Source organism: Enhydra lutris, unplaced genomic scaffold, assembly GCF_002288905.1.
Source record: "Enhydra lutris kenyoni isolate GAN:26980312 unplaced genomic scaffold, ASM228890v2 scaffoldscaffold35, whole genome shotgun sequence".
Lineage (NCBI taxonomy): Eukaryota > Metazoa > Chordata > Mammalia > Carnivora > Mustelidae > Enhydra > Enhydra lutris.
The window spans coordinates 2,553,613-2,578,629 of NW_019154119.1; the positions used below are offsets into that span (position 1 = coordinate 2,553,613).

At 38.7% G+C, this 25,017-nt stretch overlaps 1 protein-coding gene across 1 annotated transcript in view; it reads left to right on the plus strand.

Moving 5' to 3' along the window:
* Positions 1-25,017, plus strand: part of LOC111154088 (hydroxyacyl-CoA dehydrogenase trifunctional multienzyme complex subunit alpha) — a 47,489-nt gene that overhangs the window by 6,532 nt on the left and 15,940 nt on the right. Inside the window, exons 2-9 of the mRNA XM_022513457.1 lie at positions 2,863-2,904; positions 2,998-3,068; positions 5,326-5,459; positions 7,602-7,740; positions 8,713-8,832; positions 12,264-12,366; positions 22,677-22,799; positions 23,218-23,336. Coding sequence (XP_022369165.1) covers positions 2,863-2,904; positions 2,998-3,068; positions 5,326-5,459; positions 7,602-7,740; positions 8,713-8,832; positions 12,264-12,366; positions 22,677-22,799; positions 23,218-23,336 — 851 coding nt within the window. The remainder of the gene's footprint in view (positions 1-2,862; positions 2,905-2,997; positions 3,069-5,325; positions 5,460-7,601; positions 7,741-8,712; positions 8,833-12,263; positions 12,367-22,676; positions 22,800-23,217; positions 23,337-25,017) is intronic.

Consider the following 25,017-nt stretch of genomic DNA (forward strand, 5'->3'; position numbering starts at 1 on the left):
GAATATTATTCAACCATAAAGAATGAAAAGTTGCCACTTATAACACCATGGGTAGAACTAGAGCATATTATGCTAAGCAAAATAAGTCAGTCAGAAAGACAAATACCATATGAAGTCATTAATATGTGGAATTTAAGAAAGAACAGTGAGCAAAGGGGGAAAAAAGAGAAACCAAGAAGCAGACTCTTAACTAGAGAGAACAAACTGATGGTTACCAAAGGGGAAGTGGGAGGGAGGGATGGGTGAAAGAGGTGATGGGGATTGAAGAGTACACTTACCATGATGAAAAGTAAAATAATAAAAGGAAAGATTAAATTTGCTGATATTTAATATATGAATTGATAGAGGTACATGCACATAATTTATTTTAAAAGGAATAAAACAAATACTGAGGGAAAGCTAGTACAAGTAGCTAATAGTAGAGATAATGAAGGAACCACTGGATATTATTAAAGCACTAATTCCCGGGTACAGGTGTTCATGTGTATTGCTACTACGCTCACTAATTATTAAGGGATGATTTGTTTTTATTTTTATTGCTAAAGAAAAAGTAAACTTTGTTCTAGGATATTGGACAAGGTTTGGAATAAGGAGTAAAGGATTAAAGAGGTGTATAGGAGGGGCACCTGGCTGTCTCAGTAGGTGGAGTATGCAACTCTTGATCTCAGGGACATGAGTTCAAGCCCTGTGTTGGGCATGGAACCTACTTTAAAAAAAAAAAAATTGTAAAAAGAAAGAAAGATACCTAGGAGATAGGGTTTGAAGTGAACCATGAACATGAAAGACAAAGGAAGAAAGAGCAGGGTGTTTTTAAAGAAGCTTGGAAGTTGTAACTAAGGGATGTGGACCCTGTGCTGGCCTCCACAGAACTTGGTTACTACCTAGAGCAAGATGTTTAGATTAGAGCAAGACAGAGGTGACGCTTTCATGGTAGTAAGGAGGTAGAGTAATTCCCAGAACAAACTTTGAATTTTTGCCTAAGAATTTCACAGTGTTCCCTACCTTCTGTCCACAGTCCAAGTTCAGACTTCTCTTGTGATGGCTTGTGCTCAAAACATCATCTTATCATTATTATCCAGGAGAGCCTCAAGTAGTGAAGTGATTAGGAGGAGGGAGAAGTGTAGTGGGTCTTTGGTCCTCCCCAGGGTAGGAGTATTCTTGGTAGAAGGCAATAGAGCCCTGTTCAGTTAGAAATTCTTAAAATAGCAGAGTGTGACTGGACTATTTCATAAATGGCCACTAGTGCCTGTTGATGTCACCTTTTTTTAAAGTTTTTATTTGAATTTTAGTTAACATACAGCATAATGTTAGTTTCAGGTATAGAATATAGTGATTCAGCCCTTCCATACAACACCCGGTGCTCATCACAAGTGCACTCCTTTAATCCCCATCACGTATTTAAAACACCCCCCCCCCGACTTTCTGGTAACCATCAGTTTGTTCTCTATAGTTAAGAGTCTGTTTCTTGGGGCTCCTGGGTGGCTCAGTGGGTTAAAGCCTCTGCTTTCATTCAGCTCGGGTCATGATTCAGGGTCCTGGGATCGAGTCCCACATCCGGCTCTCTGCTCAGCAGGGAGCCTGCTTCCTTCTCTCTCTCTGCCTGCCTCTCTGCCTGCCTCTCTGCCTAATGGTGATCTCTCTCTGTCAAATAAATAAAATCTTTAAAAAAAAATAAATTTAAAAAAAGAGTCTGTTTCTTGGTTTGTTTCTCTCTGTTTTTTCCTCTTTGTTTTCTTAAATTCCACATATGAGTGAAATCATATGGTATTTGTCTTTCTCTGACTTACTTTGCTTAGCATAATACTCTCTAGCTCTAGCCATGAGGTTGCAAATGGCAAGATTTCGTTCTTTATGTCTAAGTAAAAATCCATTGTAAATTATTTTACTTTTGATAACACTGGAAAGTCCATCTCCATAAAAATACAAGAGGATGTGGCTAGAGAACATGGTTGAGTATATTTGTTATATACCTGGGACTGACAATATGGATTGCTTTGTAGATTACTTATTTGCTACTGTGTTCATTTCCTATTGCTGCTGTAACAAATTTCCACAAATTTAGTGTCTGAAACAATAAAAATTTATTATCTTACAGTTATGGGTGTCAGAAATGAGTCTCACTGAGCTAAAACCAGAAGTGTTGAGGGCGCCTAGGTGGCTCAGTGGGTTAAAGCCTCTGCCTTTGGCTCAAGTCATGATCCCAGGGTCCTGGGATCAAGCCCTGCATCGGGCTCTCTGCTCAGCAGGGAGCCTGCTTCCCACCCACTCTCTGTCTACTTGTGATCTCTGTCAAATAAATAAATAAAATATTTTTTAAAAAAAGGTGCTGGCAGGGCTGTGTTCATTCTGGGTGACCTAAGGGAGAATTCATTTCCTTACCTTTTCTAGCTTTCCAGGTGGAGGCTGCCTGCTTTTCTTGACTTCTTCAAAGCCAGCAAAGTGGGGCTAAGTCCTTATGCTGCCATCTCTCTGGTCCTCCTTGACTCTCTCTTCTTCATGATTACATTGGGCCCACTTGGATAATCCAGGCTACTCTGTCTCTCTCTCTCTCTGTGTTTAGTTCAGCTAATTAGCACCTTAATTCCCTTAGCCATGTAACTTAACATATTCACAGTTTCTGGAGACCTGGACATCTTTGAGAGGGCAATTCTTCCACCAACCACATGTACGATTTAAATAATCTCATAAGCTGATCTTTTAAATGAAACAGATATGGTAGTAGTCACAATAATGGCCTAGAATACATTATTCTCATTTGGGGGTTTTTGCTATTGTTATAAATTCCAGCTTTGTTATATTTAGCAAGTACTACAGCAGTTATGTTTTACAAAGTAATTAATTTTGAATGCCTTTTTCTTGCAGGTTATATTTGCCGCAACTTTTCAGGGTCCTCTGCTTTGAGAAGTAAGTTTAATTTCTTACTGACATGCTTACACTGCTTTTTAAATCTGTTTAGCAATAAACGTGTTTACAAATAAATTGTCTTTCCCTTTTTAGCCAGAACCCATATTAACTATGGAGTCAAAGGGGATGTGGCTGTTGTTCGAATTAACTCACCCAATTCAAAGGTACCTAATTTTAACTTGCTGCAGTCTCTTTCTCCTAATACATTCATGAAGCCAGCGCTGAATAGGAGGGAAAGAAATCCACCAATTTGGCAGTAATCTCACATGAATTTGTAGTTTTGATAGTTTCACAAATTGTTCAAGGAGTGCAACTTTCTGGAGCAGAGGTCCTTGTTTAAGAATTCCTTCTAGATGACCGTAGGTGTCAGATTAACATCCCAGATTAATGAAATTAGCCTTCGATTGCTGTGTCGCATGCTGAGGTGACTTATTAGATAAGAACCAAAGTGCAAGCTTTGTTTTATAAGAGAAGTCACCTGTTCATCTTAACTACCAGGTTGTTACACATGCTTTCCTCATTACCTGCCTGATGTCGTTATCTGTAGAAGATTGTCTGGGTTAAATGTGATTGTTAAGCTTCCTGAGGAACTTGAATGAATGACTGAGTGTAGTTCACATATTGGAAGTGAGGTTCTGTTCTAAGTGAAGCCTCGTTTGTTTTTAGCAGATTCAGGAAAGCTTGGGGCATTAATCCAGTCTTTGCCAAGAAGACCTTTATTGCAGCAGCTCATGCTTTTCCCCCCATCTAAAATTGATGTTAGGAAGGGGCGTCTGGGTGGCTCAGTTGTTAAGCCTCTGCCTTTGGTTCGGGTCATGATCTCAGGGACCTGGAATCGATCCCCACATCTGGCTCCCTGCTCAGTGGGAAGCCTGCTTCTTCCGCTCCCTCTCCCACGCACGCCCCCCCCCAGCTTGTGTTCCCTCTCTCGCTGTCAAGTAAATAAATAAAATCTTAAAAAAAAAAAAAAATGGTTGGTGTTAGGACACCTGGATGGTTCAGTTGATTAAGTGTCTGACTTGATCTCAGCTCAGGTCTGGATCTCACGGGTGTGAGTTCAAGCCCCACATTGGACTCCACACTAGGCTTAGAGCCTACTTAAGAAAACAAATAAAATTGGTGTCAAGTTTTCATATTTCAGGAATCCTGTTACTAAAGGCCTAGATGGAATAGGAGGATGTAGATGGAAGCAATTAACAACTATCACAAATTAAGGAAAATAACCAGTCCCCCTCACTAGGATGAATTTTGGTGCCCACTGACCAATGATTCAAACTTAAGATATTTTTTCAGAATTTTCTAAGTTGAGCATTTTTTCTGAGCACAGACTCAACACATCCCTATAGTGGGAAGTTTGAAAGCTATACAGAGGAAAATAAGTCATTCATACTACAAATGCAAAGGCAAATACCTTCAACTTTTTTTTTTTTTCCAGTTTTATTCTTTGGAGAGAAAGAGAGCATGCACAAGTAGGCAGAGCAGCAGGGAGAGGGAGAGGAGAAGCAGGCTCCCTGCTAGGCAGAGAGCCCGATACGGGGCTCGATTCCAGGACCCTGGGACCATGTCCTGAGCCGGAGGCAGACACCCAACTAACTGAGCTACCCAGGTGCCCTGACTTTTAACATTTAATCCAGTTTCAACAAATATATTTACAAAATAAGATCATACTATATATCTAACTTTGATTCCTTTTTTTCTTAATGTTATATGAATTTTTCCTTACCAACAAGCATGTGTAGACTTATTTGTAGCTCACATATGATTCAGATTCTTAGGAGTGTGACCCTGAATTTCTCCTTTGTAGATGTATTTTGTGTGTATGTTAAAGATTTTGAGTCATTAATGAAGACACTGATGAAATACTACAGCCAGTTCAAAGAAGAATCCACAGTACCTACAAATTTATAGATCAGGAATATTGAAATAAATGTGCAAATGGAAACTGATTTTTCCACATGGAGCTGGTTGTATCTTCTGGGACAATTCATTTGCATGCCTGTAGACAAGAATATTTTTTAATTGCTTTCAGTTATCTACACAGAGATTTAACATAATTCCAAAGAAGCAGAAAAAAGATAACACAGACAGGTGTGCTATAGATAATGCAGTTTCTTTGAAAAACAAAATTTCCCCTATCTAAATAATGTTACAGGTGGAAGTTGTCCTCTTAAAATTCATAGGTTGAAGCTGTAAGCCCCAGTGTGATGGTATTTGGAGGTGGAACTTTTGGAGTTAATTAGGTTTACATGTAGTCACGAGGGTGGAGCCCTCATGAAAAGATTGGTATCTTTTTTGTGTGTGTCAGTGGTTCTTTTTTTTTTTTTTAACTTAAACTCAATTAATTAACTTACAGTGTATTACTTCAGAGTGTATGTACTTCTGATTTAAAGCCTTAGATGTATGTGTATTTCCCTTTGGCAGGTGAACACACTGAATAAAGAACTGCAGTCTGAGTTCATGGAAGTAATGAATGAAATCTGGGCTAGTGATCAAGTCAGAAGTGCTGTCCTTATCTCATCAAAGCCGGGCTGCTTTATTGCAGGTGCTGACATCAAGTAAGTTTTCAAAGATTAGAAGTCACATTTCATCTTGGCTAATAGTATGTTTCTCAGGCCTAATCATTCCTTCTCTTAAAAGAAGGTAGAAGTAAATTCTCTGAACATTTTCTTTTTTCAAGTTATTTTCACAAGTGTAATAAAGTTGATAAAAGAGGGGCTTGTTGCTTAAACCATGTAAGACTAATCTTCCTTAAAGAAGTCGAAAGCAGTTCTAAGAATATTGGCATAGAATAAAAACTACTGTACAATGAAACTATGAGGTGCCCCTTTTTTTTTTAACCCAACAAACCAACAAATATTTAAAAGTTTGAAAATACCGTGTTAGCAAGGACTTGGAAAAATAAGAAAGTTAATATATTACTAATAGGAATGCCAATTGCTACAGCACCTTTGGAAAACATTTTGATAGCCTTTAATGAAATTGAAAATGCACGTATCATCTAATTCAGTGATACCTCATCTAGCTATATATGTACTAAAGAAATCCACCCTTTGTTTTTAAAGACATGTGTATAAGGATGTTCAGCCCTGTGTAGTTTAAAATAATGAAGAATTTGAAGCAATTAAATGTCAGTCATTAGGGAAATGGGAAAGTAAACAAACTTTCATATGATAAAATACTACAAAACGGCTCAAAGGAATTAACTAGATCCACAACATAATGTTAGAGCTCAAAAATATAATGTTAAGTTTTATAGACTTTTTTTAAAAGAATTTATTTCTTTGACAGAGAGACACAGCAAGAGAGGGAACACAAGTAGGGGGGATGGGAGAGGGAGAAGCAGGCCTCCCACCTAAGCAGGGAGCCCGATGCAGGGCCCCCATGACCCAAGCCTAAGGCAGACGCCCAGTGACTGAGCCACCCAGGTGCCCCTTAAAAAAAAAAAGCAAGTTATAGAACATTCTGTATAGCATGTAGTTTATGTAAACATTTTAAAATCATAGATGCCTCTGTTATTTATAGATACAAATATGTAGTTGGTCTGGAAGGATACACTACAAATATTTGAAAATGGTTGCTTCAGGGAAAATGAAGTAGCTGGTAGGACTCTGAGGTTGTCAAATGGAACTTTAGTGATGCAGCTAATATTTTATTTTTTTTAATGGTGGAATTTATGTGTATGTAACGTGCTTATAGTTTTTTAAAGCATTTATAAGGAGGTGAAATTCTATCATAGTGTTAGTTTAATGGGCTAAAATGTTACCAGTTGTTAATTCTGTCAAATACAAGCATTCGTTTTATTATTCTTTGTACCTTAGGCAATGATAGCCAGCATTAGAGGCTTAGTAATTGTACTTAAGGTGTTTGTATAGTTTTAAATCTTGCTTCACATTGTGTACTCTTTTTCTATGTATAGTAATTAGGAATTTATAAATATTTTGGTTTTTTTTTTTTTTTTTAGAAAAAGCAAAATTACCTGTATCAAGTGCTTTTTCTTCTAGCTCAGTTATTTGAGCCTAGCAAGGCACTGACATACCTAGCACTAGCTTCCTATATCCAGAGGAAAATACTTGGCAGCTTCTGTGAGGCTAGCTGAGCAACTCCCAGTATGTAAAATGCTAAAAACTAGTTATCTTTGGTCAAACTTACAAAAGCCACTTTAAATGCGTTAAAGAACAAAGTAGCAAATGAAATAAACTGAAACTAAAGGACATGAAGTACATTACTGTTGTTCTTTTATACTCATTAGGAGATAAATAACTTGAAAGCTTTTTTTTCCACTGTTATTTTGATTGCTATTCAATCTGGGAGTCACTTGATAGTAAAAATGGTTAATGTGATAGTGAAAATATTTACCAGAAGATGATTTTCTCATGTACAGAAAGCCTTGTGATCTAATGTGGTTTTTTTTTTTTTTAATAGAAAATAAAATTACACAACATGTTTTGTTTCATGTTCTCTGGATCCAGAAATCTAACACTTTTTATGGAGAGATGATATGGCTTTATGGAGAGATGATGTTGCTGATATTAGTGCTGAGGCAAAACCATTCTTAAACTCTTGAGTATTTGAAGATACACTATCGAATATTGATAGATGATAGAGCAGGGATACAATGGATGAGGTATTGAACAAAGTAGGGTATAATATCATCTTTTTTTTTTTTTCTCTCTCCTCTGCTTTCATGTTTACTACAGCATGTTAGCTTCTTGCAAGACCTCTGAAGAGGTAACACAAATATCACGGGAAGGACAGAGAACATTTGAGAAACTTGAGAAGTCGACAAAGCCTATTGTGGCTGCCATCAGTGGAGCGTGCTTAGGAGGAGGACTTGAGGTATTGATTTCTTTCGAAGTCATTGAGATGTTGTTCAGCATATTGATGGGAATTACAAGCTGCAAACCTGTAGGCTACGGTTTTGCCTGCAAAAAGTTCTCGGAGGAGGATCAGCTTTCTTTTTAGTTGTCAAACTTCTGGATAGGTTTCAATCCTGGTTTCATGGCACAGAGCAAGTAACCAAAAGTGTGATGTTTTCATTTTTACAAATTGAGAAGATTTGAACTACATCTCCAAGGTCGTCTTCAATTCCCAAAACCTGGTTCAGGTTTGCAGGGCAAAGATTCAGAAGTGTGGTCCATGCTTTCGAGCTACTTAAGTCTAGATGAGACTCACAGAGCATAATATGTGTTTAAGTGCTTTGTGAGCAGTAAAGATGGTGAATAATTTAAGATTTGAGAGGAGAGATGCTTGCTAGACTGGAGCATGTAGGAAAGGAGAGGAGAAAATAAAATAACATTTAATGAGCATTTATCACATACTGGGCTCTATGCTAGACACTTTCACATATATTAATTAAGGAAACCTATGCCTGGTCCTAAGAAATCGGCAGAAATTGATTAATCAGAAAATAATGGGGAAAATGATCATTTCACATATGGCATGGTATGAGCAAAGACAACAGTGAGCAAAGACAACAGTAGGCAAAGCCTATTCGATCACTGTAAGTAGGCCTGTTTGATTGAAAAGGAGGGTCTCTATAGGATACAGGCCTTCTTAACTTGGCGTGCAATGTACAGTGATGTACGTGTATTTTTCTGTTTAGACCTAGCTTTCAGCAGGTTTTTAAGGAGATCCAGAACCCCAGGAAAGGTTCATTAGGGGGAAGTATGAAATAAGGCTGGGACGCTAAATTATACAAAGCATAAAATACATTCCTGCTTTGTAAGTAATCTTTAGACCTTCACATATCTGAAGATATTTATAAAGTTACATTTTCTAACATTCTAATTTTCTTTTATTTGTTTGAAGCTTGCCATTTCCTGCCAATATAGAATAGCAACCAAAGATAGAAAAACAGTATTAGGTACACCTGAAGTCTTGCTGGGAATCTTACCAGGAGCAGGAGGCACACAAAGGCTGCCCAAAATGGTGAGTTTAAGCCCCCTTGTGACCTTTAGAACCTCAGTAGCTATGGGTCCCTTTATCTGTTCTTTTTATTCAATTACTGTTTGGTTTTATTTTGTTTTTGCAGTATTTGGTTTATTTAGGTTGGCATCGGGAAAAAAGCATAGTTTATTTTTAAAGCAAAGATTAAGAGTTAAGTTACAGTAATAAAGAGAGCTCCTCTGATAGTATTTAAAAAGTCTTAACATTTCAAATGACAGGGAAGTTGGATGGGAAAGGTGAGTATGCTAAAATTGTTATCGTGCGTTAAGAGGAGATGATTACATTCAAGTTCACAGGGATAACAGGTCTCTTCTTCATACATTCTCTAGTTTTGGCTATCAGACATTTTCTAGACTAAGCTGCTATTTTGAGAACACATGAAAATACATAATACAGAACTAGAGATTCAAATAGAACACAGACCTATTTGTTAAGCAAGAGAAATGTAACCTCAAGTTATGCTCATCTTTACCAAAGACGTAGTTCTTTTAAGACATCTGATTCCAACTTATCTTCGATTTGGAATTAGTCTACCAAAACTGCCTTGGATACTTAACATCATAGAAATAAATATGAATTGCTCTTGTAATTCTTTTTTTTGGGGGGATTTTATTCATTTGAGAGAGAGACAGAGAATGAGCATGAGCGGGGAGCGGGGGAGGAGGCAGAGAGAGAGGGAGAAGCAGACTCCCTGCTGAGCAGGGAGCCCAGTGCAGGGCTCCGTCCCAGAACCCTGAGATCACTTAGCTTTAGCTAAAGGCAGATGCCTAACTGAATAGCCACCTAGGCACCTCATGCTCTTGTAATTCTTTATACAATCACAGGAACATTAAGAGTTGAATCAGTATTTCACAGAAGGTGTTTCCCAGGTAGCAGGAACTGAAAAATCTGTGGGAAATGGTCCTCACTTTGTATTGACAGACATAATGACTTTACTTTTCTACAAAAGAGAAAAAATGTAACTGTGATGTTGTTTCTTTTTTTTTTAACTTATTTAAATTCAATTAATTAACTTCTGTATTACATAGTTTCAGAGATAGAGTTCAGTGATTCATCAGTCTTATGTAACACCCAGTGCTCATTACATCACTGGTCCTTTAGATCTATTTCCTCCGATACAAAAGGCATAATATGGATATTCATTGTATAATTTAGAAACAAAATAAAATATGGGTGTATAGGATCAGTAACAAATTTTATTACTGGTGTTTGGTTTATTTTCTCAATTCTACTTTTTTAAATTCCTTGATCAAAATGAATTTTTTAAAGATTTTATTTAGAGAGAGCATGTACATTGGAGGTGGGGGGACAAAGGAAGAAGGAGAGCCCCATGCAGGTCTTGATCCCACAACCCTGGAATCATGACCTGAGCTGAAATCAAGAGTTGGCTGCTTAACCAACTGAGCCACCCAGGCATCCTAAGTCCTTGATCAAAATTACGATTAATTACTAATCCCTGAAGAAGTATAAAGGTAAATATTTACCTTTCTGGAACATAATAGTTTTTTGGGGTTTGTTTTTTGTGTGGGGGGGGTTGTTTGTTTGTTTGTTTACTTTTTTTTAAAGATTTTATCTTTAAGTAATCTCTACCCCAGCATGGGGCTCAAGCTTACAACCCTGAGATCAAGAGTTGCATGCGTTCCAACGGAACCAGCCAGGTGTCCCTTGACCTTATAGTTTAATTTGTTCCTTCTGTGCACAGTACCATCTTACGAGTTTTTCAAATCCATGGGTCATATTTCATGATAACTGTGAGCCAGATCTTTCTCTTGATTTGGATCATCTCAACTGCTGTATTCTATAGAACCAAAAGAGACCAGTCAGGCTTTTGAATTCATAAGGAGAAGAGAAGGACAGTCAGACTTAGAGGCTACAGAGCAATGTTTTTTTGTTGTTGTTTTTTTTTTTTAAGATTTTATTTACTCATTTGAAGACAGAGATCACAAGTAGGCAGAGAGAGAGGAAGGGAAGCAGGCTCCCTGCTGAGCAGAGAGCCCGACGCAGGGCTCTATCCCAGGACCCTGAAATCATGACCTGAGCCAAAGGCAGAGGCTTTAACCCACTGAGCCACCCAGGCACCCCCAGAGCAATGTTAATACCCACTGAACCCTACAGCTTCAGGCACTGTTAGTTCCTCAATGAAAATAGCGCTCAGCCGAAATACTCTTTGGAGGGAAGTTGATATGACCTGGGCATAGAAAAATAGGAAGATTTATGATATTAGTTTTCTGATAATAAATAGTGTGCATTCCTTCATAGAAATTGTCAGGAGGATTTATTGAAAGCATAAATAAGCCTATATGGTGTAGAAGATATTCCTGTGTTTCTTTCATTGTCTTGCAATAGTTGGTATTTGAATGTTGTTCGAAACCATTCTTCAGGTACTTACATAAGAAAGCTCTAGCTGAGTTCTATTTTTAAGTCTAAAATTCTTATTAAAAATACTGTTGGGGGGCGCCTGGGTGGCTCAGTGGGTTAAGCCGCTGCCTTCGGCTCAGGTCATGATCTCAGAGTCCTGGGATCGAGCCCCGCATCGGGCTCTCTGCTCTCTAGGGGAGCCTGCTTCCTCCTCTCTCTCTGCCTGCCTCTCTGCCTACTTGTGATCTCTCTGTCAAATAAATAAATAAAATCTTTAAAAAAAAAAAAAAAAAATACTGTTGGGCACCTGGGTGGCTCAGTCAGTTAAGCATCCGGCTCTTGATTTCAGCTCAAGTCATGGTCTCAGGATCCTGGGATCAAGCCCTATCCCCCACCCCCAACCCTAGGCTCTCCCTCTCTCTCTCAAATAAATAAATCTTTTTCAAAAAAAAATTTAAAAATACATGGGGTGCCTGGGTGGCTTAGTGGGTTAAGCCTCTGCCTTCAGCTCAGGTCATGATCCCAGGGTCCTGGGATCGAGCCCCGCATTGGGCTCTCTGCTCAGTGGGGAGCCTGCTTCTCCCTCTCTCTCTGCCTCCCTCTCTGCCTACTTGTGATCTCTCTCTCTGTCAAGTAAATAAATAAAATCTTTTTTAAAAATTAAAAATACATAAATAAATAATGACATTGTCAAAATCATCAGGTTTCTCAATCTCCACTAGCTCCACCAAAGGAATTTTAAGTATTATATAAATGACATAATATATAAATGCACAGTTTTAGGAAACAATTATTTCTCTACCGTATCAGTTCCATAAGACAGAAATCTTACATATTGAATTAAAAGAAGAGATACAGACATTTTTGCTTCAACGGGAAGTGTCTAATCCCAAAAGTTACCTAAATGTGTACTTTGTGTGTAAAATTTAACTGATTGATAAATAGCATAAAAATCTGGTTTGACTTTCCTCATTTATTTATTTTGCTCTGTTGAATGATTTGTAATTGTCATTCTGGTTTTCTCCCCTGTACTCTGATCCTTGCTTGCTTGGTAGGTGGGTGTGCCTGCTGCCTTTGACATGATGTTGACGGGTAGAAACATTCATGCAGACAGAGCAAAGAAAATGGGACTGGTTGACCAATTGGTGGATCCCCTGGGTAAGTGGTAGCATGCCTCAGAATTGGGCCTTATGAAGTTTGTTGTTTTTGTTTTTTTTTAAAGTTAATATTGGTTAGAGTGAAATCAAACTCTAAAGAAATGAGTCATTCTGAAGAGTGAAGTTTTCTGAATATAGCTAATACTAAATCCTCTCTAACATTAATCACCCCAACTTTTATTTTAGAAATTGGACATCAAGAGTACAGAATTGAATCAAATCCTTATTTTTGGTTCTTAAATTACCTGTATCGTTATTCATGATAACCCTCCTTCAATTTTTTGTGTCTGTTTTAATAATACAATACACATATATGAAACAATCTGAGAATGTCAACAATAGTTGACATCTACTGATGGGCTGCTTCCCTCCATACAGCTTCCTTGCCTCCCCTCACCCAAGGAAACCTCTATTCCAGATTGTATGTTCATTATCTTCTTGCATTTCTTAAAAATCAGCATTATTGAGATGTTCGTTATATACTAACAAATTTACTAATTTTTAATGTACAGTCTCAGTTTTGACAAATATGTATAGCTATGTAAGCACCACCACAAATGTAATAGGACATTTTTAGTTTATAGCTTTTTGTGTTTTCTTTCATTTTAGCTAATGCTTTTGAGATTCATTCATGTTATTGCATATTTCAACAGTTTGTTCCTTCTTAATGCTGAGTGTTATTCCATCATACCGATACACCATAATTTGTTTATCCATTCACCAAATGATGGAAGTTTGAGTTGTTTCCAGTTTGGGGCTGTTCAGAATAAAGCTGCTATGAACATTCATCCACAAGTCTTTATATGGACATAGATTTCATTTCTCTTAAACAAATAACCAGAGAGTAGATTGGCTGGCTCATATGATAGATTTGTATGTAGCTTTTAAGAAACTGTGAAGTTGTTTTCTCAAAGTGGCTGTACCGTTGTGCATTCCTACCAGCAGGGTATGAGAGCTTAATCTAGTTGAGAGCTCTTCAACTGCTTTACATGGTCAGTCTTTTTAATTTTAGACCTTCTACCAGAAGTGTAGTAGTATCTCATTGTAGTTTTAATTTATATTTCCCTAATGACCAGAGATATAAAGTTTTTTTTCATATGTCGATTTTCCTTCTATATATCTTCTGATAAAGTGTCTGTTCAGCTGTTTGGCCCATTTTGTTTGAGTTTTTCTTACTACTGAGTTCTCAGAGTTCTTTATATCAGAATACAAGTCCTTTGTGAGATTTGTGATTTGCAAGTATTTTCTTCTTGTCTGTGGCTTGTCTTTTCATTATCTAAATGAAGAAATTCTTAATTTTGATGAAGTCCATTGTATCAGGATCTTTTATGGGTCATGCTGTTGTAGCTAAGAAATCTTTTCCTAGGTCGCCTGCATTCTGCCTTCCGCTCAGGTCATGTCTGGGATCAGTCCCGCGGTGGGCCTTGCTCAGCGGGGAGCCTGCTTCTCCTCCTTCCTGCCGCTCTGTCTGACAAATAAATAAATAAAATCATTTAAAAAGGGGGGGGCGGGGAATCTTTTCTTTACCAGACCGCAAAGATTGTCTCCTATATTTATTTCTGGAAGTTTTGTGGTTTTGCGCTTCCATTTTTATCTGTGATTCATTTCAAGTTAACTTTTGTATGTGGTATGAGGTAGATAGAGTTTTGGGGGTTTTTTTGTTTTGTTTTTTGGGCTTTTTTGCAAATGAATATCCAATGTCCTGGCACAATTTGTTGAAAAGACTCCTTTCCCCATTGAACTACCTTGACGCCTTGGTCACACACCAATTGACTCTATATGTTTGAGTCTATTTCTGGATTTCCTATCTCCAGTTATCTACATATCTTAAGTCAATATTATACTGTCTTGATTATTGTGTTTTAGTAAATCTTGAAATCGTGCAGTATGACCCCTTTTATTTTGGTTCTCTTTCAAAATTTATTTTGCCTATACTGGCTTCTTTGCATTTACATATAAATTTTATAATCATCTCATCTATAACTGCAAAAGTACATGCTAGGATTTTGATTGGAATTGCACTGTTGGGGAGAATTGACATCTTTAACATACTGAGTGTTTTCATCATGAATAGGGTATAACTCTGTTTATTTAGGTCATCTTTAATTTCCGTGGTATTTTATGCTTTCCTTTGAACATACCTTGCACAAAATTTGTTAAATTTATACTTTGGTACTTTATACTTCTAGGACATTATACTTTTTTTAACTTCAATTTCTCATTATTAACTTTTATCTATGTGTGTTTACATATACACACAAATTGATTTTTATACATGGAACTTGTATTCTGTGATTGCTAAATTTATTTATTCCGGTAGTTTTTCCTATAGATTTCTAAGGAGTTTTTATTTAAATAGTAATGTCTATAAATAACGACATTTGGCTTTTTCTTTTCCCATCTCGTTGGCATTTTTTTTTTTTCTCGACCTACTGCAGTGGCTGAGATCCTTAAGTACAGTATTGGATAGAGTCGGTGAAAGCAGATAGTGTTAACTTGTTGCCCATCTTAAGGGAAGAGCATTCTGTCTGATGCTGTAGGGTGGATGGTGTTAGCTGTAGCGTTTTTATATATGCCTTTATCAGACTGCAGACATTTCTTTTTATCTATAGTGTGCTGAAAATAGATACTGAATTTTGTCAAATGTTTTTTCTGGATTTAATGAGGTGATTATGTGGCTTTTGTCTTTTTTAGTCTATTAGTAGTATCAATTACATTGAATTTTGTTTATTGAACCAGACTTGCATTCCTGGAATAAACTCTACTTGGTCATAATGTATTATCCTTTGTTTAAATTGACTGGATCATCTAAAGTTTTGTAAAGGATTTTTATGTCTGGTCATGAGAGATAATGATCTCAGGGATAATGTTCTTGTGATAGCTTTGCTTGGTGTTCGGTATCAGAATAATGCTGGCTTCATGAAATGAATTGGAAAGGGGATTCTTTTTCCCTATTTTCTGGAAGATTCTGCATAAAATTGGTATTTTTTCTTTAAATGCTTAATAGAATTCATCAGTGAAGTCATATATGGACTTGGAGTTTTCTTTGTTGGGCAAGTTTTTATATATGAATTCAATTTCCTTCACAGATAATAAGGCTATTCAGGTTCTCCATTTTTTTGAGCAAGCTTATAGTAGTTTGTTTCTCAAAGATTTTGTCCATTTTATTTAACTTGTTAAATTTATTGCAATAAAGTTGTTTATAATACTTAATTATTATTCTTCCAATGTCTTTATACTCTGCAAAGATATATATCATTTATACTCTTTAATTCCTGATATTGATAATTTGTGTCTATTTAGTCCCTGATGAGTCTGGCTAGAAATTTATCAAATACCAGCTTTTAGTTTCATTGATTTTCCTCTGTTGTTTGTGTGTTTGCTATTTATTGATTTTAGCTATTCTTTACTTCTGCTTGCTTTTGGGTTTAATTTGTTCTTTTCTAGTTTCTCAAGGTAGAAGCTAAGATCATTATCTTAAGCCTTTTTTTTTTCTAACATAAGCATTTAAAGCTGTCAGTTTCTCTTTTAGCATTGCTTTATCTGCGTGTTATAATACTATGTTTTCAGTTCCATGAAGGTCAGAATATTTTCAGATTTCCCATGATTTCTTCTTTGACCCATGTGTAATTTGGGAGTGTGTTATTTAATGTCTAAGTACGTGCAGATGTTTCAGAATCTTTCTGTTACTGATTTCCTTTTTAATGCTGTTATGATCAGAGTGTGGTTGATCCTTATTATTTGTAAGCTCCTTATGTGCAAATTCACCTACTCGCTAAAATTTGTTGTGACCCCAAAAAATAATATGTATGATGCTTTTGCAGTCATTAGTAGACATGTACAGAGTGGTGAAAAATTCATATTTCCCAGTGCAAATGTTCCAGCTGAGGGCAAACAAGGCAGCATTCTGCTTTCTTATTTCAGCTCTCATATAGCCAACAAGTATCCTTTTAGTGCCTATTTAGTGCCATATTCTTTTCATTTTTTGTGCTTTTTGGTTGTGATTTCACTGTTTAAAATGGGAAAAGCTAGCAGTGGAAAAGTACTGAGTCGGAGTAGAAGTGGTGTCTTTAAGGTTTCTCTTTCTTCCCCTAATAAGGAGGCCTCATGAGAGGCACCTGAATTAGACTTTGGTTGGAGGTCCCAAAGAGAAGGGATTGAGGCACTTGGAGTAAGAATGCAAATGTGTATCAGAGCATAGCCAGCAAGGGATATCTGAGTTATTGACTGGAACTCCTATTAAAGTCTGCAGTGCATTGGCTGTGCACCAAGTCTGCTGTGGGAAGGACAGCTTTCCCTGTGAGGCCTTCTGGGTAAAAGCATTTCTAATTGCCTGTGGTTGGGCCTGAAAAATCACACATAGGTTTTTGGCCTGGAGCTGGGCTCCTCAGTTTCTACAGATAGTCATGTGGCCACAGCCATACCTATTTCTACTTCCCATTCCCTTAGCAAGTACCTCAGCTGATCATGGTTCTTTGCCTAGTGGGGTGACCTTCATTCCTAGAAGGTCTGGGCCACTAGCAGTCCTGCATGGATTGAGTTGTAATTTTCCATTAACTAATTACAGGCCCCAGTAGCACTAAGAGGACCCCCTAAGAGATCTGTCATATTCAAGACCTACTCTTCCTTATTGCAGTTGTATAGTAGGAGAATCAGGATTGTAGCTGGAATCGGTGTAGAATCAGTGTAGTTGGTAATCAGGATGAATAGTCCTGGAAAGGGATTGCTGTGTGCTACAGCAGTGCACTTTCAGATGTCGCCTGAATGTCATACCGAACTATCTACAGACCAGGCCCGAGTTTTCTCTTCCCCAATCATCTGGTCGTAAGGAACTCCCCATGAGTCCATAGGGGCAAACTGGGACAGAGAAGGGGGAGTAAGGAAACTTTGGTCACTTTCTCATACAACGTGTGCCTTTAGGGTCTGCTCATGCCCTTTCTCACATACACCAATTCCTTTTGATCATGGAGTGGAGTGCTGTAGCACACCATGAACTTTATGGTTTAGTGGGCCAGACAACCTCCATTTCATGATGGGCAGCTTAGGTCACATGGTAATCTGATAGCCTATGGTTAATTAAATTTTGAGTTCCTGCCGAGGCCCACTAGCAGGCCAAAAGCTGTTTCTCAGCTGGAGAGTAGTTAATGGGCTTTGCTCCAAATTCCTCAGTGTCTATACTATGATTTGCCTGTAGGGTCCTCTCAAGGACGCCAAACAGCCTCCCTGTCTACCACTGAACTTCATGCACCATCAGGTCTGAATCATATGGTCCAAGTAGCTTTTCTTCCTGGGCCCCACTTAAAACTAGCAGCCTTCAACTTAGTAAAGGTGCTAGAGTAGCACACCCAAATGAAATGTTGGTTCTAACATCCAGAGAGGCCCACTATGCTTGTGCCTGTTTTTCTTTGGCAGGAGGGGCCAGATGCAACTTCAGCATAATATCATCAGTGTAATGAACCAGCATGGTATCTTGTAGAAGGGAAAGACAATCAAGGTCCCTGTGGACTAAATTATGACATTTGGCTGGAGAATTGATATACCTCTAGGGTTAAGACAGTAATAGTATATTGCAGACATTGCCAGGTGAAAGCAAACTGCTTCAGGTAGTCCTTACCAAGAGCTATTGAGGAAAAAAGCATTTTCTAGATCAGTATATGCATAGCAGGAAAAAGATGTGTTAATTTGTTCAAGCAATGAAACCACATCTGGCACACCAGCAGCAGTTGCACTTTCTACCTAATTAAGTTTAAGTTTAAATCCACTGTTGTTCTACAAAGGTCCATTTATTTTATGCACAAGCCACAGCAGGCAAGTTGAATGAGTGGAAATCACCATCTTTCAAATCCTTGCTGGTGGCACTAATCTCTGCAGTCCATCCGGGAATGCAATATTACTTGGTTCACTGTTCTTCTGAGTAGAGGCCGTTCTAATGGCTTACATTTGGCCCTTCCATTTTAATAGCTCTCACTCCACAGGTCAGGGAGCTAATAAAGGGAGATTGCTAGTTGCTGAGTATGAGTATTCAAATTACGCATTCCAGAAATAACCACAGGATGGGTTCAGGGACCCAGTAGGCCCACTCTAAGATAGAACTGAACTATAACTCCATGAATTACTTGACCACATAAGCCCACAACTCTGACTGGTGGACCACAGAGATATTTTGGGTCTTCTGAAATTAGTGTCAGTTCAGAGCCAGTGTCTAGTAATCCCCCCAAAAGTCTGAGTATTGTATTTCCCTTTCCCCAAGGTGAATGACCTTAAGCGTCCCTTTGGGGGAGGCTGGGAGAAAGATTAACAGTGTAATCTCCTTATGGAGATGCAGCCTCCCCTGATTGCAGGAGGTTCTGAGTCTGTAAACTGGCTCATTTCTAGGAATTGATTGAGGTGCTGTGACTGTCTTTGGTGATTTAGATTATTCTATTTACTAGAACTAGAATTCTTTCACTTACACAGATCAAATAAAAATATAATAGACTTACTGATCTGTTTCTTTTCTAGGGACACTTTGGTCAACTAGCCAGTGCTATAGGCCTCTGTAAGTCAGACTATTTTGATTACTTCTTTGGTTCCACTGTCCATTATGATAACCATACTTAGTTTGCCTTTGGTGGTGAAGTGTTGCTCTTTGACCTTGGCCACCGTAGGATCCCAGTATCTCCATCGTATTTAGGGATCCCAGTTGATGGTAGTGGTTCCCACTGTAGTTTCTGACCTACAGAGAAGAGCAATGACAGAGCCCTTCAAGGATCCCAGGCCTGTTCTCCCAAATTGATTTCTTAGAGTCATAGTGAAAGATATGTCCTCAAGCCCTTCCAAATTGGCTGAGCAGGTCCAACATGATAAATCCATGTTAACATTGAAATTTCCTTAAACCTTTCATAAACTTCCTCTACTGCTTACCAGCATAGTTCTAGCATTTCAGCATCATTTAATGCTGCTTATTTTCTATTTGTCCTCCCTGTTCTTTGTTCCTTTTTTCTTCCTCCTTTCCTTGGATTAGTCATTCTTACCCTCACTATTGGGCTTTTACTTTGCTTTACCCTTTTAATGGTTGCTCTAAGGTTTAAGTTGTACATCTTTAATATATGATCTATCTGGAAATGATGTATCATTTTACATATAGGGTAAGAACCTTAAAAGAGTAGACCTTTGCACAACATAGGTTTGAACTGTGCAGGTCCACTTATACACATTTTTCTACAGTACTGTAAATGTAAATGTATTTTTCTTTTCTTAAGATTTTATTTAGGGTGCCTGGGTGGCTCAATCAGTTAAGCGTCTGTCTTCGGCTCAGGGCATGATCCTAGGGTCTTGGGATTGAGCCCCACATCAGGCTCCTTACTCAGCAGGAAGCCTGCTTCTCCCTCTCACACTCCCCTTGCTTGCGTTCCCTCTTTCACACACACTCTCTCTCTCTCTCTCTCAAATAAATAAAATCCTTTAAAAAAAAATAAATAAAATTTTAAAAATAAAAAATAAAGATTTTTTTATTTATTTGAGAGAGACAGAGAGAATGCGCACAAGCAGGGAAGGGGCAAAGGGAAAGGGCAGGCCAATCAGGGAGCCCAACTTGGGGCTTGATCCCAGGACTCTGGGATCATGATCTGAGCCAGACACAGAAGCTTAACTTACTGAGCCACCCAGGTGCTGCTCCTTATTTGCTTAATAACTTTTTTTTCCCCCAGCTTACTTTATTATAAGGATACAGTACATAATACATATACAAAATATGTGCTAATCAGCTGTGTTATTGGTAAGGCTTCTGGGCAGTAGTACGCTATTAGTAGCTAAGTTTTGGGGGAGTCAAAAGTTACGCATAGATTTTCTGCTGCAAATGGGATCAATGTCTCTAACCCCTGCATTGTTCAAGAATCAACTAGTTTCTTTTTTCCCATTTTTTGTGCTATTGTTGTTAAACATTTTATTTCTAAATATATTCAACATTCCTCAGCATATTGCTATTTTTGTTTTAAACAGTTATCTTTCAAAGAGATTAAAATGACAAAGGCATCTTTTAAATTTACCCACATATTTGCCATTTGGGGTACTCTCTCTTTGTATAGCTGGCAAGTTCCCATCTGGTTTGATTTTCCTCTAACTTGAAGAATTTCACTGACATATTCTGTAGCATAGGTCTGCTGGCAGTTAAATCTCTGACCTTTTGATTTGTTTGACAAAGTCTTCATTTCCATTTCATTTTTCAGAGATATTCTTTTTTTTTTTTTTTTAAGATTTTATTTATTTATTTGACAGAGATTCCAAGTAGGGAGAGAGGCAGGCAAAGAGAGAGGAAGGGAAGCAGGCTCCCTGCTGAGCAGAGAGCCCAACTCGGGACTGGATCCCAGGACCCTGAGATCATGACCTGAGCGAAAGGCAGAGGCTTTAACCCCCTGAGCCACCCAGGCGCCCCCAGAGATACTCTTGATGGCTATCAAATTCCAGGTTTCTCATATTTTCTTTTGGTACTTTATAGATGTCTACATCATGTTGTGGCTTACATAATGTCTGATAGATAGTCTGTTCTCATTTTTACCTTTGTTCTTCTGTATGTAATGTGTCTTCCCCCTTATCCCCCACCTCCCCAGCTGCTCTTTATGACATGCCTTGGTTTGTTGTGGTTACTCTTGTTTTTTTTTTTTTATGTTCACTGGGCATGGGATTCATTGAGCTTCTTGGATAGTGGACTGACAGTTTTTATAAAAATTAGAAACTTTCTGGCCATTTCTTCCAATATTTTCCCATCTCCCCCACCCCCTTTTCTGGGGCTCCAACTTCACATATGTTAGATTACTTGATATTGTCCCAAAATGAAGCAATTTTTCAGTCTGTATTTTCTGTTGCCATGAATACAAGTTTCCTGATCTTTTCTTCTTTGCTATATAATCTACTATTAATCCAATCCTGTGTATTTTTCATTTCAGGTATCAATTTTTTTTTTCATATCTAGAAGTAACATTTGATTCTCTTTTATGTATCCAGTTCCTGTTCATTATGTTTCTGTTTCCCTCTACCTTTTGAACATATGACATGAATTTATAATAGCCTTTCTAACATTGTATCTGCTAATTCTGTCTTCATTTCTGCATCTGTTTCTAACAGTTTGCCTCTTGTCTTTAGGCCATTTTTTTCCTTACTGCTTTTATGAAGCATGCTTTTATGAAAAGAAGCCTCAGGTAGTTTCAAGCTCTCCTTTCACGGAGCAAGTACCCTCCAGGATTCTGCTTCACAAATTCCAGTAGCATTGGCCTCCCTACGGGCTCATTGTGACTTCTGTGGGCCCTGTGCACTCTCACCCCTCGGCAGTTTGGGGCTCAGTTCTTTCTCATCCTCTTTCACATAACTTTCCCAAGAGAGCACATGTCTTAAGGGAGAAAGTGGTTACCTGTTTTCTTCAGCCTCATCCCACTATTTTGTTTCCTACATTCCACAAGATGGTACAAAATTGCCTTTTCAACCCCCAGCCACCACTTCCTTCCAGGCTTTTGATTGAGAGCCTCCTAGAGGCTCTCATGACCCTGTAAAAATCTTTGGATTTTTGGAGCCTAGCTCTTTAGTTTCTTGCCTCAAGCAAGTTAGATAAGAGCAGATGCTCTCATTAGAGTAGAAGGTGAGTTGCATATTCTTGGCACGCTCCTTTCTCTGTAGAAGTACTTTATGTGTTGATTGTTATGACAGTGTGAGGGATTGCCCTCTAGCTTTTTGACCCAGCCCTTCTAACCCTCTACACCACCCTAGAATTTCATGACTATTCCATGAGGAAGACTAGCTTTGCATTTGGTTTCTTCTAGCTTCTGATCTATTGTCTTTGACCTCCAAAAACTGATCATTTCACTTGCCCAGAGGAGCATCCTTCTGCTTAAGCCAAGTAGTCTAATCTTTAGCCCATGCCCAGAAGCAACACATATCCTCAGGAAAGAAAATACCCAGCAATCGTCAGGTCACCTGAGATGATTCCAGAGCAGGCTCTTCCTGCTCTGGAATTTTAGTTCATAGGGTCCTCGGTGCTTCCACCACTCTCTCATAGCTCTGCAAATGTGTAATTTTACAAGTTGTTCGTTTTTGTCCACAGTTTTGCAGTAAGAATACAGGTCTCATGAGATATTCTACATCCTGCTCAGAAATAGAAGCCAGACTGCTAGGACCTAAGACCTTGTTTCTATCTAGAGCACATTGTTGCACCTTTGCTCAGCGTTACTTCCCTTCTTTGAGTCCGTAGTTGATGACTTGCCACCTACCAGTTTCTAGTCCAGCATGGAAAGCTGTGCTGAAAGTGATTTACACTCCAGTCTGTTCTGTTCATTTTTACAGGACCAGGATTAAAACCTCCAGAGGAGCGGACAATTGAATACTTAGAAGAAGTTGCAGTTACTTTTGCCAAAGGACTGTCTGATAAGAAAATCTCTATAAAGAGAGACAAGGGATTAGTAGACAGTGAGTGTCATTATTAAAGAACAAAGGCAGAGGTTCTCTCCAGAGAGTTTAATTTTATTTGCTGTGAAATAAGAAGTGGGGAAGAGGTAAATGCATTATTTACACCAAGCATAGAGTCATTCTGAAGGAGTACAGCAGCTCTGCTCTGTGATTAAGTCCTAAGCCATTTATTTTTAACTTTTTATCTTGGAAAATTTGAAGCATTAATATGAAAGTGGAATAGCATAATGCTTAGCATTTATCAGCTAATTAAACCAGGTGTATAGAAGTGCCTTGGGTTGCAATTTGGATTTTGTATATCAAAGTAAAGTTCTTTCAGATAGCTACAATTACTGCCTTTTTATGGAGTTTATAGAACAAACTAATAAGGGAGGCTACGCCTTTTCCAGTAAGTACCTAAAAGCGTTTTCTTTTACAGAATTGATATCATATGCCATGAGTATTCCATTTGTCAGGCAACAGATTTACAAAAAGGTGGAAGAAAAAGTACGAAAACAGACTAAAGGCCTCTATCCTGCACCTCTGAAAATAATCGATGTGAGTCTCCACCCCATAGTCCCACATTCCTCATGTTTCCTCCCTTTGTGTAGAGCAGTATTCTTTTTTTTTTTTTAAAGATTTTATTTATTTGACAGAGAGAGAGAGAGATCACAAGTAGGCAGAGAGGCAGGCAGAGAGAGAGAGGGAAGCAGGCTCCCCGCTGAGCAGAGAGCCCAATGCGGGGCTCGATCCCAGGACCCTGAGATCATGACCCGAGCCTAAGGAGCAGTATTCTTTATTGCCGTTCTGAACTGTATCTGCTGCTACTGAAGTTTTTTGGGTTTGTTTTTGTTTTTTAAGATTTTCTTTATTTATTTGACAGAGATCACAGGTAGACAGAGAGGCAGGCAGAGAGCCGGGGAAAGCAGGCTCCCTGCTGAGCAGAGAGCCCGATGTGGGGCTCGATTCCAGGACTCTGAAATCATCACTTGGGCTGAAGGCAGAGGCTTAACCCACTGAGCCACCCAGGCTCCCCTATACTAAAGTTTTTAATTCTGTTACAGTACTCACTAAAAATAAAGCAAGCTGTGATGGCTTATAAAATGATATTTTAAGAATAATGAGTGCCGGGCATAATAAGTTTAAAAGTACCAGTTACAAGCCAGGAAAAAAGTTACATCAGTATAACAAAACCAGTAAAATATTGGGCATTAGTTAAGAGGTAGTTGAAACAAATTAGTTTGAAACCATTGCCAGTACCGAAAATGTCTCCTTGACGTCCCCATTGTCAGAATTATAAAAAAAGGTATAGTGAAGTTCTGAAAAAGATCAGGGAGGACAAGTACAATGATCACAGGGTTAAGAACTTCCGTCTAAAGGTAGACTTTAAAACTTAGAAAGTCTTCAGTCTTCAGTCTGGAAAGTCTAAGATCAAGAGAGCATATAATTTAAGACTTCGAATATGGAGAATAAATCAGCCAGCAAATGTATTTTGAGGAAAAGACAGCCAAATGCAAAAAATAGGACGCCTGAGTCCCTTCCCTCACCCATCTCCCAGTATGGGCCGGGGAGATTCGCCATGTATCTGTGGTGAGACAGGTGACCGCAGTGTAAGAGCTACTAGACACCAGCATGAGACTGCCAGGTAACTGGGACAGAGGAAGATTGCTGAATATACAGAGGAGCGAACAGTCACTGTAAGGCAGAGAAGTGAGGAAGAGCCTCATAGGATTTGACCTGAGCCCTGGAAAGTGGTAGAGAATAGATGAAGACAGAGTAGTACCAGGTAGGGCAGGCATTTTGAGCACGGTTCCAGAAGCCGGAAAGCATGAGCCTCTTCAAGGAAGCAGCCACTCAGTCCTGTCACCTTTATTATTTCACTTCCAGACTTTTGACTTGATCTTTGAAGACTGATGAACTAGGGGCGCCGGGGTACCTCAGTTGTCAAGCGTCTACCTTTGGCTCAGGTCATGCTGGGATCGAGCCCCGCATCTGGCTCCCTGCTCAGCAGGAAGCCGGCTTCTCCCTCTCCCTCTGCTTGTGTTCTTTCTCTCGCTGTCTCTCTCTCTCGCTGTCAAATAGTCTTCTAAAAAAAAGATTCACAGGGGTGCCTGGGTGGCTCAGTGGGTTAAGCCTCTGCCTTCAGCTCAGGTCATGATCTCAGGGTCCTGGGGTCGAGCCCCACATCAGGCTCTCTGCTGAACGGGGAGTCTGCTTCCCTCTCTCTCTCTGCCTGCCT